This window comes from Neomonachus schauinslandi, chromosome 6, assembly GCF_002201575.2.
Source record: "Neomonachus schauinslandi chromosome 6, ASM220157v2, whole genome shotgun sequence".
NCBI lineage: Eukaryota > Metazoa > Chordata > Mammalia > Carnivora > Phocidae > Neomonachus > Neomonachus schauinslandi.
Window position 1 is genome coordinate 12015948 of NC_058408.1, and position 13834 is coordinate 12029781.

At 43.2% G+C, this 13834-nt stretch overlaps 1 protein-coding gene across 1 annotated transcript in view; it reads left to right on the plus strand.

The window, feature by feature from the left end:
- Positions 1–11488, plus strand: part of SLC30A10 (solute carrier family 30 member 10) — a 36709-nt gene extending 25221 nt beyond the window's left edge. Inside the window, exons 2-4 of the mRNA XM_021698448.2 lie at positions 690–767; positions 7808–8047; positions 10633–11488. Coding sequence (XP_021554123.2) covers positions 690–767; positions 7808–8047; positions 10633–11132 — 818 coding nt within the window. The 3' untranslated portion in view covers positions 11133–11488. The remainder of the gene's footprint in view (positions 1–689; positions 768–7807; positions 8048–10632) is intronic.
- The last annotated feature ends 2346 nt before the right edge of the window (positions 11489–13834 follow it).

The following is a 13834-nucleotide window of genomic DNA, read 5'->3' on the forward strand; positions in this document are numbered from 1 at the left end:
GGCGACCGTGTTCTCCAACGTAGCAGGTGCCTTTCGGTTGCATCCTCTGGACCTCTCTGCCTTTCCCTCCTCCCGCCCGTCCCTTCCTCCGCATCCACGCCCTCTTTTTCTTTCTGGCTGTTGCTGCGGCTGATTCTATTTTGTAAAAAAAGTCCATGTCCTCTGCAGCCCGGCTTTAATTCTCTGCTGCTAACTTATGGCATTCCCCACAGTTTCTTTTGTTTTCTCCTGGATCCTCAGCCCCGCCCCCCCTTTTTTGCCTCTTTCCCCTTCCCCTTATTCTGTCTGCTTCAGAGTATTGCTTTTCTTAAAAATCAGTTATTGCTGGGCAACAGATAGCATCCCCCAACCGTTGCCCCTTCATCAGATGCTGTCTGCACTTTGTTTTTCACCCTTCCCCTTTGCCCATCCTTCTATCCCCGTGGGAGTTATGGGTTTGGGGGTGGGGGTGGGCTCCCACTTGCCTCTTTTTTTTTCTTCTAAACTTGAATGGAAGTGTGAATGAAATCCAAAGGTGGATCACAAGACTTATATCAAGGCCAAAATGTACTATTCTGGGCTGTGTGTGGAGAGGTAGGGGGTCTGATGAGCTAGTAGGAGTTTAAAATAACAAAACCTTTTTTTGAGTCCATTGGTTCTTTTTGTTTGTAGAACTTATACACAACACAAGGTTTCTTCTTTGAATGCAGGTGATTCTCTGAACACCCAGAATGAACCAGAAGAGACTATGAAAAAGGAGAAAAAGTCTGAAGCCCTGAATATCAGAGGTAAGATCGACTTTGGGTCAATTTGAAACCCCTGTCTGTAATACATACGGGCTGTGCTGTCCTCTTCGTTTCTGTTTGCCTTTTAATAAAGTGTGTTAGAAAGTAGGCCGGTTGCACGAATAGACTATGACCCTGGTCTCTTGCCTAATCACTGCATTGATTCTGAGTGACACACTAGTTGCTAATGATTTATCCTTGCTCCACTTAGATCCAGGCTAATGCTGCCTGTTCCAGAGCTTCACAGATCAGTAGCATGCTATTACTTTACTTCCTTTTGCCCACTCGTGGGTATTGCTAATGTAAAATGAGGCCGCTTTTATTTGAATGTAATTTTGATAAAGGTGAGAAGAGAGCGGGTGCCTGCATCCAACCTAGCATTGCTGACTGACCCTCACACCTCACTTTTTTCTGCCAGAAATCTGCGTCTGGGATGGGTCTCTTGGCTTCCTTGAATCTCTACTTCCAGGCCCAAAGCAGAGGGTTCTGGTGAGGCACGTGGACGGCACGTTACTAGCATCCTCCCTGCCTTGTGCTCAGGGTCACAGGCACTGGGCAAAAGTTAGCCCAGGATGTTCAGAGGTGCATTTCTCACCAGATACCGACATTGTATCCAGCATCTCTCTCTTCCAACTTCTTGGGCAGAGACTTTGCCCAAGTCCCCAGTCTCAACTTGGAGGATTTCAACAAAGATTATTTAACCCTTTACTTCCAGATGATTTGGGGGGAAACCTGTGGTAGGGCTTAAATGGAAATAACATAAAGAAAAAGTAGTCATCTGGAAGACACTTTCATTTCTGAGAGTCTCCCATCTGTTTTACAAAGCGATACCCGGAATGGATCTGTAGGGAAAACCAGAAAAAAAACCCCGACAATAACAACAACCATACATGAGCTCCTAAAAATTTCTACATGAGTCAATTTTTATTTTTTTTTTAGTAATTTTTTTTAAAGATTTTATTTATTTATTTGAGAGAGAGAGAATGAGAGAGAGAGAACACATGAGAGGGGATAGGGTCAGAGGACGAAGCAGACTCCCTGCCGAGCAGGGAGCCCGATGTGGGACTCGATCCCGGGACTCCAGGATCATGACCTGAGCCGAAGGCAGTCGCTTAACCAACTGAGCCACCCAGGCGCCCTCAATTTTTAAAAATTGAACAGCAAGAGGGGAATTACTAAAGTGCTTGGTGGTGAATCTTTTTTGGAAAGAGAGAATCTGTAATGAAAAATCACTATCCTTTCTCTTTGGGTTCAGTTTAAAATATAATATACTATATATATTTTAGATATCAAATACATACTGTATATATTATATATGTATAACATAAATTTTCCATAGCACTTTAATTTTGCAAAGCACATTCTGTTAATTATCCATTCTCATGCTGCAGAGAAGGAGAACAGGTAGGTGAAAAGATGCTGAGAGGACTTAAGAGTGGGACCAGTAGATATTGTGACCTTGTTTGGGAAGCATGATATATGAAACTTGCAGCATGATCATGAAACTTGTATGATCTGGCTGATCTTTAGTCTAAAGTCGTTGGAGCTCCTAGTTGGAAAAATGCCCTCGGTAAATCCTTGCTGTACCTGGCTCAGCCTTGTGCTCTACAGGTACTGACCAGCGTGCACCTGTTGCTTCCACCAGAGGTGAATAATGCAGTGGCCGAAAGATTGAGATTTGGGCTCAAGATGCCTGGGTTTGGGGTCTTGGCTCTGCTGTTTAAGACTCTGACTTTGGGCAAGTTTTTGGACTTCTCTAAGCTTCCAATTCCCTCATCTTTTAAATAGTATCTACTTGAGGGGGTGGCTGTTCGATAAAACATGTAAAGTGCTTGGGCGATGTGGAAGGAAAAGCCTGTTGATGGAGTGCACGCTTTGTGCCAGACAGCGTGCAGGCATGAGCCACTCGCATTTGTACGAATCTCACCAAGTGGGAGCTGTTGACTCTCAGGTAGTGAGTGGAATCGCTGGGCTCAACCCTGTTGCCTAGGTGAGGGTAAGAGCTCCGGGCCCTGCTGTGGCTCCCAGGAACCTCTCCATCTTTCAGGCCAAGTGGGAGGCTGGCCTCCCCTTAGGTCGTGTGTCCTCATCTTGGAGCCATGATTCGGAGAAGGCGTAGAAAGGCCTTAGTGGGAATGGACTTCACCCCCTCGTTTTGCAGATAAGGAAACAGGGTCCCGCGAGTCTGGTGACTTCCCAAGTCACCCAGGCTGGCAGCTGAGGCGGGGCTGGGATCCTGGGCGCCTACTTCTCATTTCCACCTCTTCCCAGTCTTGCATACTGCTTGTGCACTCCACGCAGGATGGCTTGCTTCTCCAGTGTAGACAGTCCACTGAGTGGTTACACTTTTGACCTTTAAGCCACTGCTTGAGAAAACAGGACTGTCCTCCTAGATCTGCAGGGGAGCAAACGACTGGCGGGGATTCGTGTGAACAAAAATCATTTCTGGATTTTCATTAGTGTTTCTCTTATTTCAATGGAAAAAAACAAATGCCTTCTGAGAAACACAGTCCATCTTCTGCAAAGCACAGTGAAACCACAAACCTTTATGAATTCTCGTCAATTTCAGTTGTTGATTTTATTTAATAGGATCAAATGTGATACATTAAAAACTATTGCAACAGAGTGTCAGAAGATAATTAAATTTTTTATTTCAGTATAAATATAAATAGATAAACTGCAATCCTGACATCATTTGAAAATAAGTCTCCTTTGATGAGATTTTTTTTTCTAATTGTTTTTTTCCAGTAAGAAAGAACTCCTCTTTCCATAACCACTTGTTAATGCCCAGGGCTACTGCATCATGTTTCTGGTTATCAACACATTCAACGACACTGATGGCTTTTTCAAGGCCCGGGACACATCAAATTTCAACTTATGTCAAATTGCCAGTTTTTCTGAGTTTTTTAAAAAATCTCAAGACAGGAAGTGAGGGCCAACGGTTGAGGTGTCCTGTCATTGCAGAGCTACCTTGTGAGCAGATAATTGAGCTGTCTACCAAGTGTTGATCTTCGTCTCTCAGATAATGCTGCCTGACTTATCTTTCTGAATCACAGATGTGATCCCATCAGAATCTGCTCAGAAATCTTTGCTGCTTCCAGAATAAAGTCCTAACACTGCTGACATTCAAAGGCTTGCTGTTCCGGTGTCAGCGGTCCTTTCTAGACATTTCTGCCCTGTTCTTCACCCCTTTGCTGCCCCACCTCCTCTCCTAGACCAGAACTGTCTCTCCTGCCCCCCATCTCCATCTAATGCACACTTACAGTGAGGTGACCAGTGCTGAGTCAGGCAGATCTGGTTCAAGGTCAACCTCTGCCTTTTACTAGCTAGGTGACCTTGGGCAAGTAACTTAACCTCTTTGAGCTTCAGTCTCCTTATCAGTATGTTGCATGAGTGGTTGGAATAGCACAGAGGACACACTCAACAAATCACGCTCATTATCATCGTCTCCATCAGTTCTGTGCACTTCATCTCAGTGGGCTTTCAGACATTGTTCCAACAGACTCTTCAGAACTAGCCTCTGAGAGAAGTGAGACAGATGCTGTTCTCATCCCCATTGCTCAGAGGAGAATCCCGTGACTCACGGAGGCTGACTTTGGCAAGGTCCATGGCTCACGGAAACTGTCAGGGTCTGTGACTTCATTCTGAGGGCACCCCGCTGCCTGTCAGGCACGTCCTCATCTGCAGCCTCCCTTGAGCTCCCTGCCTGGAACACTTTCTCTCTGAGTTCTCTCTGCCTGGAACGCCACTGCCTGTTGAGATCTGTCCCCCCTTCAGAGTCCTGCCCAACTGCCCCATCTCTCGAGATGCCATCCTTGAGATGTCCCATCACAGGGACTCAGCGCCCCCCACCCCGAGGTTCCTGGTGCACTTCTCTGAGAATCCTGCCAGTGGACTGTTGTCCCTGGATGATAATGACCAGGCCTTCTTCATCTTTGCATGGGTGGCCAGAAAACACACTCTAATATCCAGTCTCAAGAATTTAAGGAAATCATGCTTTAAGCAGTTTTTCAAACTGAAAACCATGATAGTTTGGGTCATAAAATCAATTTAGTAGCATATGATCAGCATTTAGAAAATTAACCAGAATTGAATGAAATAGAATAGAAAGCGGTAATAAATCATATGTTGGAATAGGCTTTGTTTTTTTCACGTTTGTTTCACTGCGTGTCTCTGTGTGTGCTAGGAGGCAAAATATGATTCTAACTGTGGGTTATGGGAAAAACAAGTGTGAAAGCTATTTTGTATAATTGTGAGGGTCTAATAGTGAGATTTCTTAGGAGGAAAACCTGAAATGGGAATCTAGGACTTCTGTGAGGCAGGATGCACAGTGGTTCTCTAGTTAGACTATGGTAGACTTGTATCCCTACTCGGGCACTTTCTAGTTGGGTGATCTTGGATAAGTTACTCAGCTACTCCATGCCTCAGTTTCCTCATTTGTAGAATGGAGAGAGTAACCACTTCAGAGAGTCCTTCAAAGGACTTAATATGTAAATACATGGAACATACTTACAACAACGTCTGATGCATATATGTTAACTGGCAATACAATTATTGTTATTGAGTAAAAGGCAGAAGTTACTCTATGTCATGGGAGTTATGACCGACCAACCAGAAAATACTGTTTCATTGAGTGCCTGCAATGTATGCTTCTAGTGCCAAAATATAAACACAAGAAATGCAGAGCATGACCTTCATCCTCACGTCACTTCATGTCTAATGGAGGAAACGAGGCTGTCATGCAGGAAACAGAGGATGACAACTGTCTCAGGCAGCGAAAATGATGTCAAGTGCAGCTAGGAAATACTTGGTCTTCGTATTTTTATAATATCACTTTGTACTGCCCTGGGGAAGGTTCAGGCTTTGATCTTCAGGTTTCCCTGGAGGAACAAGTTATATAGACCAACTCTTGGGATTTTCTCTTTGTGGCTCAGAATAGGGACTGGGGAGTAAAAAGCTCTTTTGTGGGTGGGTGGGGGAAAAGGGGCACAGAATTAGAAGATGGAATTGTTTAATGTATTTATTTATTTATTTTTATTTTTATTTTTATTTTTTTAAATATTTTATTTATTTGACAGAGACACAGCCAGAGAGGGAACACAAGCAGGGGGAGTGGGAGAGGGAGAAGCAGGCTTCCCGCAGAGCAGGGAGCCCGATGTGGGGCTCGATCCCAGGACCCTGGGATCATGACCTGAGCTGAAGGCAGATGCTTAACGACTGAGCCACCCAGGCGCCCCTGTTTAATGTAGTTATTGAACCAGAATTCTGTTCTTTTTTTTTTATAAAGATTTTATTTATTTGAGAGAGAGAGAGAGAGAGAGAGAGAGAAACAGCATGAGAGGGGATAGGGTCAGAGGGAGAACCAGGCTTCCCGCCGAGCCGGGAGCCCGATGCGGGACTCAATTCCAGGACTCCGGGATCACGACCTGAGCTGAAGGCAGTCGCTTAACCAACTAAGCCACCCAGGCGCCCCCAGAATTCTGTTCTAATACCTAACCACTCAGCCAGAAGGAAATGTAGAGATATTTTTTATTCCTGTATTATTTTGGGGTGGGGGGAGGTTGCCACAAATTGCATTTCTTATGTTTACAGAATGCTGTTTTGCCTCTGATGCTGCTCAGCTACTCAGAATCCTAAAATTATTGCCAAAAAGCAGCATTAGCCCAATTAAAGCATCTTCCAAGTGAGACCGTTTGGTTGTAGCCACAAGTGAGTTATTAGGATTTTGGATTATTATTAATTCAACCAAGTGGATCTGTGGGATACTTGGAGAGACAAATGAATCTTTCTTAATCTATATGCTTTCTTCTAGAGCAGTGCTCTGGGAGTTTTATTTGAGTTTTAATCCCCTGGTGATCTTGTTAAAAATGCAGAATCGGATTCTGTAGATCTGAGGTGGGGCCTGATTCTGCATTTCTCACCAGCTTCTGGGGGATGCTGATGCTGCTAGTCTGCACACCATACTTTGAATAGCAAGCGTCTGATGTTTTCTGCAAAAAAATAAAAAATAAAAATAAATTACCTGGTGTTTATATTTTATAATCCTTCTGACAAGGTTTTCACCTAAATCCCAGTTTAGTCTGTGTCTCGCATACAACTGGACACCCAGATCTTCTGTGTTAGGATTCCATATTTTCTGTATCATAATCAAAACCTTTAAGGTTGATTCCCTTGATTAAAGGCAACCACGATGTTTGTTATTATCTCTTTAATTTTAATTTTATTTTATTGTGACAAATCGCTCTTTATTCAGTGGCAGTATTGCTGGAGTTCCTTCTTAACGACCTCTCGAACCAGTTTGAATGACCTCGGCTAAGTAAGGAGTAGGCAAAGACATGCAGGGAAGGGGGGAGATGGATCAAGGAAGAGGAAAGAGAAGGAATAACAAGAACAACTCTCTCTCTCTTTTTTTCTTTTCTTAAAGATTTTGTTTATTTATTTGACAGAGACAGAGCACAAGCATGGGGAGCGGCAGGCAGAGGGAGAGGGAGAAGCAGGCTCCCCGTGGAGCAGGGAGCCCGATGCGAGACTCGATCCCAGGACCCTGGGATCATGACCTGAGCCGAAGGCGGACGCTTAATGGATTGAGCCACCCAGGCGCCCCAAGAACCACTCTCTTGATATGTCTTAGTTCCTTCTCCTCTTGAAAATGTTTAAAACCATTTAAATCGCAGATACTTGTCTGAAAGACTAAGAAACCATTTGCACAGCCTCTGTTTTCCAGTTCGGTGCCTTCTGATGAGTGGCAGGCAGGGGTGGTGAGGCACCATGCGCAGATACAGTCCCTCTTCCCACTGGCGTCTGTAGCTCAGAATCTTCCTAGGCTGTTGCAGGTTCTCTGCGTCCTGGGATGGTGGCCTAGGGTTTTGTTTTCTGCAAAGTAGAGGACTTTTTTATTTTTTTCATTCGCATCCATCCTGCTGTTTTAACCAAAAAGAAAACAAATAGCAACTGGTCTTAGACTTGGGAACCCAGGTCACTGAGCGTCACGCAGCTCCCGAGTTTGGATCTGTCCCTTAGCGGTCTGTCTTTCCTCCTGGCAGGTGTACTTTTGCATGTGATGGGCGATGCGCTGGGCTCGGTGGTCGTGGTGGTCACGGCCATCGTATTCTACGTGCATCCCCTGCAGCCTGAGGACCCCTGTAACTGGCAGTGCTACATCGACCCCAGCCTGACTGTCGTCATGGTCATCATCATTCTGTCATCTGCCTTCCCACTCATCAAGGAGACTGCTGCCATTCTGCTGCAGATGGTCCCCAGAGGAGTCAACATGGAAGAGCTGAGTAAGTCACATGATGCTCATCTGGAACCACGCCCGCTTAATGCTCCTCTGGCCAAAGGGCCGGCGTTATTTCAGAATAGTGTTTGATTTATGTATCCTGAAATACTTTAAATCACCTGGCAATAGAGACATCTATCATATGTTTGGTAGCCTAGGAAGATGACTCACAGCTCCAAGAACCAAAGGTCCTTTGCAACCCATGACTCTCTGACTCACCTGCAAATTTTTGAGAGTATAGTGCTGGGCAAGACCTGTGCCTCGGCTCTTACGTTCATGTCAGGCTTTATTTTAATTCCAGTAAGGTTACCCTGCCAAGAACTTGATTTTTATTCTCCTTATTCGGAAAACAGGAATCATTCATTTGTATTCTGGATCCTGCTTTCTAGTTAATTGATTTTTTATGGGCACGAAAGTCACCGTGTCTCTTATAACACCATAAAAAGGACCATGTTTTAAATTCAGGTCATTCATGACCTCCTTCAGTAATGAAACCTGTCTCTTTGCTGTGCTCAAACAGAAGGTCAAACTCTCACCTTAGTTATGTGCATCTGAGCATACATAGTTTAGAGACTTTGCAGAGTTTCTAGGTGGGAACTATCCAGACGTTGGTGAGAAACTGAATGTGCAACTTTATTTCTAGTGTTTCTAAATGGAGATTATGTTTTTATAGAAGAAGAATTTTCTTGCATATTTGCTGTTATACTATCATTGCTTCACCAGTGAGCCAGTCACCATGAGATAGAGCCCGGTCCACTATGAGGCTCAAAGTCAGAAGACCTTACTTCATGACAGATCCCTGAAATGAGGTTTGAATGGGTCTTAATACATTGTATGTCCATGGCTAGGCTTTCCCTTGTGAGGGTGTGATTTGCGGTGGTCAGGGTAGCTCATAGCCCTGCCAGCCCTCTGTTTAGTAGCACGCATTGGGACCAGCTGGTTGAGCCATTGCTAAAAGCTGGTGCTTCTCCTAGTCTTTTCCCCTGGGTGTTCTTTTCACCTTTTGGAGCCTCCTCTTGGGCAGCATTGCTTCGTTTACAGTCTCGGAGTCAGTTAGGCGTGGTCAACTCTCTGGCTGCTTTGCTGTACAGAGTTAAAACAATCAGCCTTCATTTCCTGCAATCTACTATCTGCCCAATGCTGCAGGCAGAGGAGGTGGGATGTGGGGAAGGAGATACCCAGGAGCAGATAGGCAGCGTGGTCTCTACCTTCCAGGAGCTTGTTTTCCAGTTGAAGAAACAAGATAAACATATCAAAACGATTTGTGATATATAATGACTTATATTGCCTTTTAACAAAGTTATATATATATTTAAAAATATTTAAAAATAGATGGTAATAACAGTAGCAACACTTCTATGGCACTTACTATATGCTAGTAATGTTCTAAGTGCTTTACTTATATTCACTCATTTCAATCCTGCAAGTAAACCTATGGGGCACTCTCGTTATTATTCCCGATTTACAGATAAGGAGACTGAAGCACTGGGGGCTAGCTAAATTACCCAAGGCCATGTCTGAACTGGGATTCAGACTCTGGCTGGCTTACAGGGTCTTTGCTCAGAATCACTATTCAACATCAGCTCTCTAAACACATGTTCATTTGAGAAAGTATAGAAGATGTAAATAAAAAAACAGAAATCTCTCATGATCCTGCCACCCAGAAATTACCACTTTTAATATTTTTGAATCAGTCATTCAATAAAACAAGCTTTAACCTGCATAAAATTTTTGTGTGGGTATATACACTGATGTTTGTTTAAAAAAAAAGAAAGAAAAAACTCGTGCCGTATATGCAGTATAACTATTTGCGTTTCCACTTAAAGATATATACTTTTCCTCATATCCTTAAATATGCAACTTACTTGTTAATGGCTGTTATCATATTCTTTTATATAATTGATTTAACTATTTTCTTGTTTCCATTTTTCTCATTAATACAAAGAACTTTGCCCAAACCATTTTTGTACATGAATGTTAGGGTATTTCCCTGTAGGTTAAATTCCTAGTACTAGGGATGTTGGTAAAAGTTTTCGGTCCATATTGCCAAATTCTCCCCTTTCAAAAAGGCATCCTACTTTTTTTTTTTTTTTTAAAGATTTTATTTATTTATTTGAGAGCGAGAGAATGAGAGAGAACACATGAGAGGGGATAGGGTCAGAGGGCAAAGCAGAGTCCCTGCCGAGCAGGGAGCCCGATGCGGGACTCGATCCAGGGACTCCAGGATCATGACCTGAGCCGAAGGCAGTCGCTTAACCAACTGAGCCACCCAGGCGCCCAAAAGGCATCCTACTTTATACTCCCAGCACAGCCCATTTGGGTGTCCATTCCCTTGAACCTTGGGAATTCTTTTGGGTGTTGTTAAACTTATTTTCTTGAATTGCCTTTTATGGGCTCATGATGGATGGTAGAGGGACGCAAAGAGGAGAAAGAAGATTATGGGAAAATGTGCCCATATAGATACAGCTCTTTTTCTTCCCGCTGTAAATACACCATTTTGGTGAGAATGCCTTCAGGGACCATGTCCCTCCCGTAGTGGGACCTTGTTTCCAGGAGCCTTCGCTAATTGTCTGCTCTTCCTTCTTGTAGTGAGTAAACTCTCGGCCGTGCCCGGGATTAGCAGTGTACATGAAGTGCACATCTGGGAACTTATAAGCGGAAAGATCATTGCCACCCTGCACGTCAAGTATCAGAAGGACAGGGGCTATCAGGACACCAGTAGGAAAATTCGAGAAATCTTCCACAGTGTGGGAATCCACAATGTGACCATCCAGTTTGAGCAGGTGGACTTGAAGGACCCCGTGGAGCCGAAGGACTCCCTGTTGCTCTGCAGCTCACCCTGCATCTCCAAGGGCTGTGAGAAGCAGCTGTGCTGCCCGCCGGGGGCCCTGCCTCTGGCCCACGTCAACGGCTGTGCAGAGCACAACGGCTGTCCCCACCTAGACACCTACCCAAGTGATAGCTTCACTGGGCAAGGAACAACACAAGTGGCTATTGAAGTATCTTTGGACAGCTGCCCGAGTGACCATGGACAAGCTCTTAGGAAAACTCAGGAGGACCAACATTATGTCAACAGCACACATTTTTAATCTGGTCCCCACCTGAACAGACTGTGTAGACGAGGCACTCTGGCTTGTGGAAGGACCTCTGTGGGCTGTAGACACTGATCAAACTGGCGATGTGCTCGCTCCGTATTCAACAAGGGGCTGGTTGTCTGGGATGTTAATTGCATGTGTCTGTTAATTTCTGTGTGACCGAGAAGCCCTTTACATTGTCCTGGGTATCTCATGCTGCTTTTCCACAAACTCACCATTTCCGTTTGCACATTTATTTTGAGAAGCAAACTGCACTCGCATAAGTGTCAGGGACGCTGAAGGCTGGGACTCCATGGCTGTGGACACGGGATTCAAAATAGTTCCTGTTTTAAAGTGATAGGAACTTGTAACTGACTCTCAGGTGAGCTCATAGCCAAGTACATCGAAAAAGCTTAAGAATCATGATAGCTCTTTTTTTTTTTTTTTTTTCATTCCACTAGAAGATCACAAAAAAGGAACGTTGGATAGTCCTGTCACTGCGGAAATTTTTTTCTTTGACTCATTTTCGAATAAATGTAAAATGAACGCCTATTAGAGTAGAAAATGGTCTCAGAACATGAGAGGACGTGGAGTTCATTAGGGGAAGACAGGAAGAAAAGGCTTCCTGACCACCTCTTCATTTTGTGAGGTAGAGAGAAAACTAATGTTTACTTTCCGCTGTGAAATGAACTACAGCTATAGGGTGCTTCAGATGTTTAATGCATAAAATACTTTTTTTTTTCACTTGGAAGTATGGGGATATTTCCCACTTCCTAAGGTATGACACAATACTTAGATGTTGTCTTGCAGAATCGGTCCAGTTGGGGACTGTTCTCATTTATTGCTTAATGACTTATTTGTCCAAATTTCCTTTGGGTCTTTTTTTATATGATCACACTGATATGTGTAACCTTTGCCAGGAGAACATGAGTATTCCTGAGATAGAAGAATATATGACACTGAGTATTCATTCCTGCCAAAAAAATAAGCTAGATTGACTTTTCTTTCACTAGACATATTTAAAAATATTTATTGTAGTTGCCAACTAGTAACTTGATGGTAAAGTGTATGTGTAGGGAAAAATGAGAATTAATTTAATTGCTGCCTTTTAATGTGTTTTGAGGAACTTACGATTTTCTTTATTTCCTTTTCTGGCTCTGACCCATATTACCAATTTCAGATAAATTTATTAGACTCTGACTTGGATCCATAATCGACTTATATTAGTATTGAAGGAGCCTCTGTCCTATATTGAACACATTGTTTAGGCAGCAGTATTTTAATCAGAACAGTCTCAAAATAGGTCTGAGAAAGTGGAGATGCCCTCATAGAGAACTAGAGTCTTCCCTGATGGGTTGTAAAATTGACTGGCAGTGGTCATCTCTTAGGCTCTAGGCACAGAGTTCTGTTTAGAATCTGCATGGGAGTCAACAGAAATGCTGGGTTGATAATGGAAAAAGCGCCCGCTTTTTTCAGCACTAATACCAGCTAAAAAAAAAAATGTCTTAGTGTTCATTCTAAGGCTGAAATAAGTAAGCGGCTGTGATCAGTAGGATAGGAATTTTTTTCATTCATTCCTTCAGAATTTATGATCTGAGTTTAAATTGGCCATGAATTAGGTAAATGCATTTTTATCCCTAGGAGTTTATTGGACTAGTCTGTATAGCCAAAAGAGGGGTAAAAATAAGACAACACTTTTATTTTTAATACTAAAAGTACAGCATGTACTCACAAAAAACCGGGGGGTTCTCTTTGAAGCTCACCACTGTGATGAGTGGATGAAATTCTAGACAAATGTTGGTTGAGATGTCTTGACTGGAACCAAAGAAGAAATCTGTCCCTCACTTCCAGATTTGAAGGTCTAATTTGATTTCACATCATTCTGCTTTTATTAAAAAATTATAATTTTATAGTTTCTGTGCAGTTGGCTAAGGAAATGAGCACTAGTTTACACCCAGATAATGTTCTCTAAGAAAAAGTCACTTAATTCCGTTATATCTAAATTTACCTCAGAGAAGTAGCTTGGTGGACACTTACTCACATAGAGTTCATGTGAAATAATCCCTTTTAAGACAGTTTGAATGCGTTTAATGTGCTCAAACAAGCTAATTAAGTGCAATATTTTTGTATGGGGCTAGGTGGTTTCCTTAGTCATCTCCGGCACTGTTATGCCTGCAGTCTGGGATTTTTACTTGGGTTTTACTCTCCCTTTAGTTGTTCTGCATTTTAATTCTGCCAAGGAAAGGTGGGACTTTTCTTTTCCTCTTTGAGCCAACCTTGCCTGGTGGTAGTAAGTCTGATGAACAGTGGTTTTACCAATACTGTTTTCCTCTGAGATTAGAAAAATGCTATCGTTTACTTTAGCGTTCCTGTGTGCTTAGATCAGTTCCAGAAGTCTTCCTCTTTTTTTAAGGAAATGAAAATAAGTTTTTAAAAGTTTCGAGCATCCTGTGTGTGTCAGGTCCGGACCAGCCATCCTGCACACTAACCTGGAGAAAACACAGGACGGCGCTTGCTTCTGTCCTCTGTCCTTCTATCTCCATAGAAAGAGTCCTTTCCCCATTATTTCAGCACCGGCTCTGGGATGTCCTGCGTCTGCTTTCATCTTCCAGATGTCAACATTGGTTTTTGAAAATAGAGATGAATTGTTTTCATGACATTTGGCCATTATGAATATCCATTAGGACTACCAGGCTCCACTGTGGACAGAAAAAAAA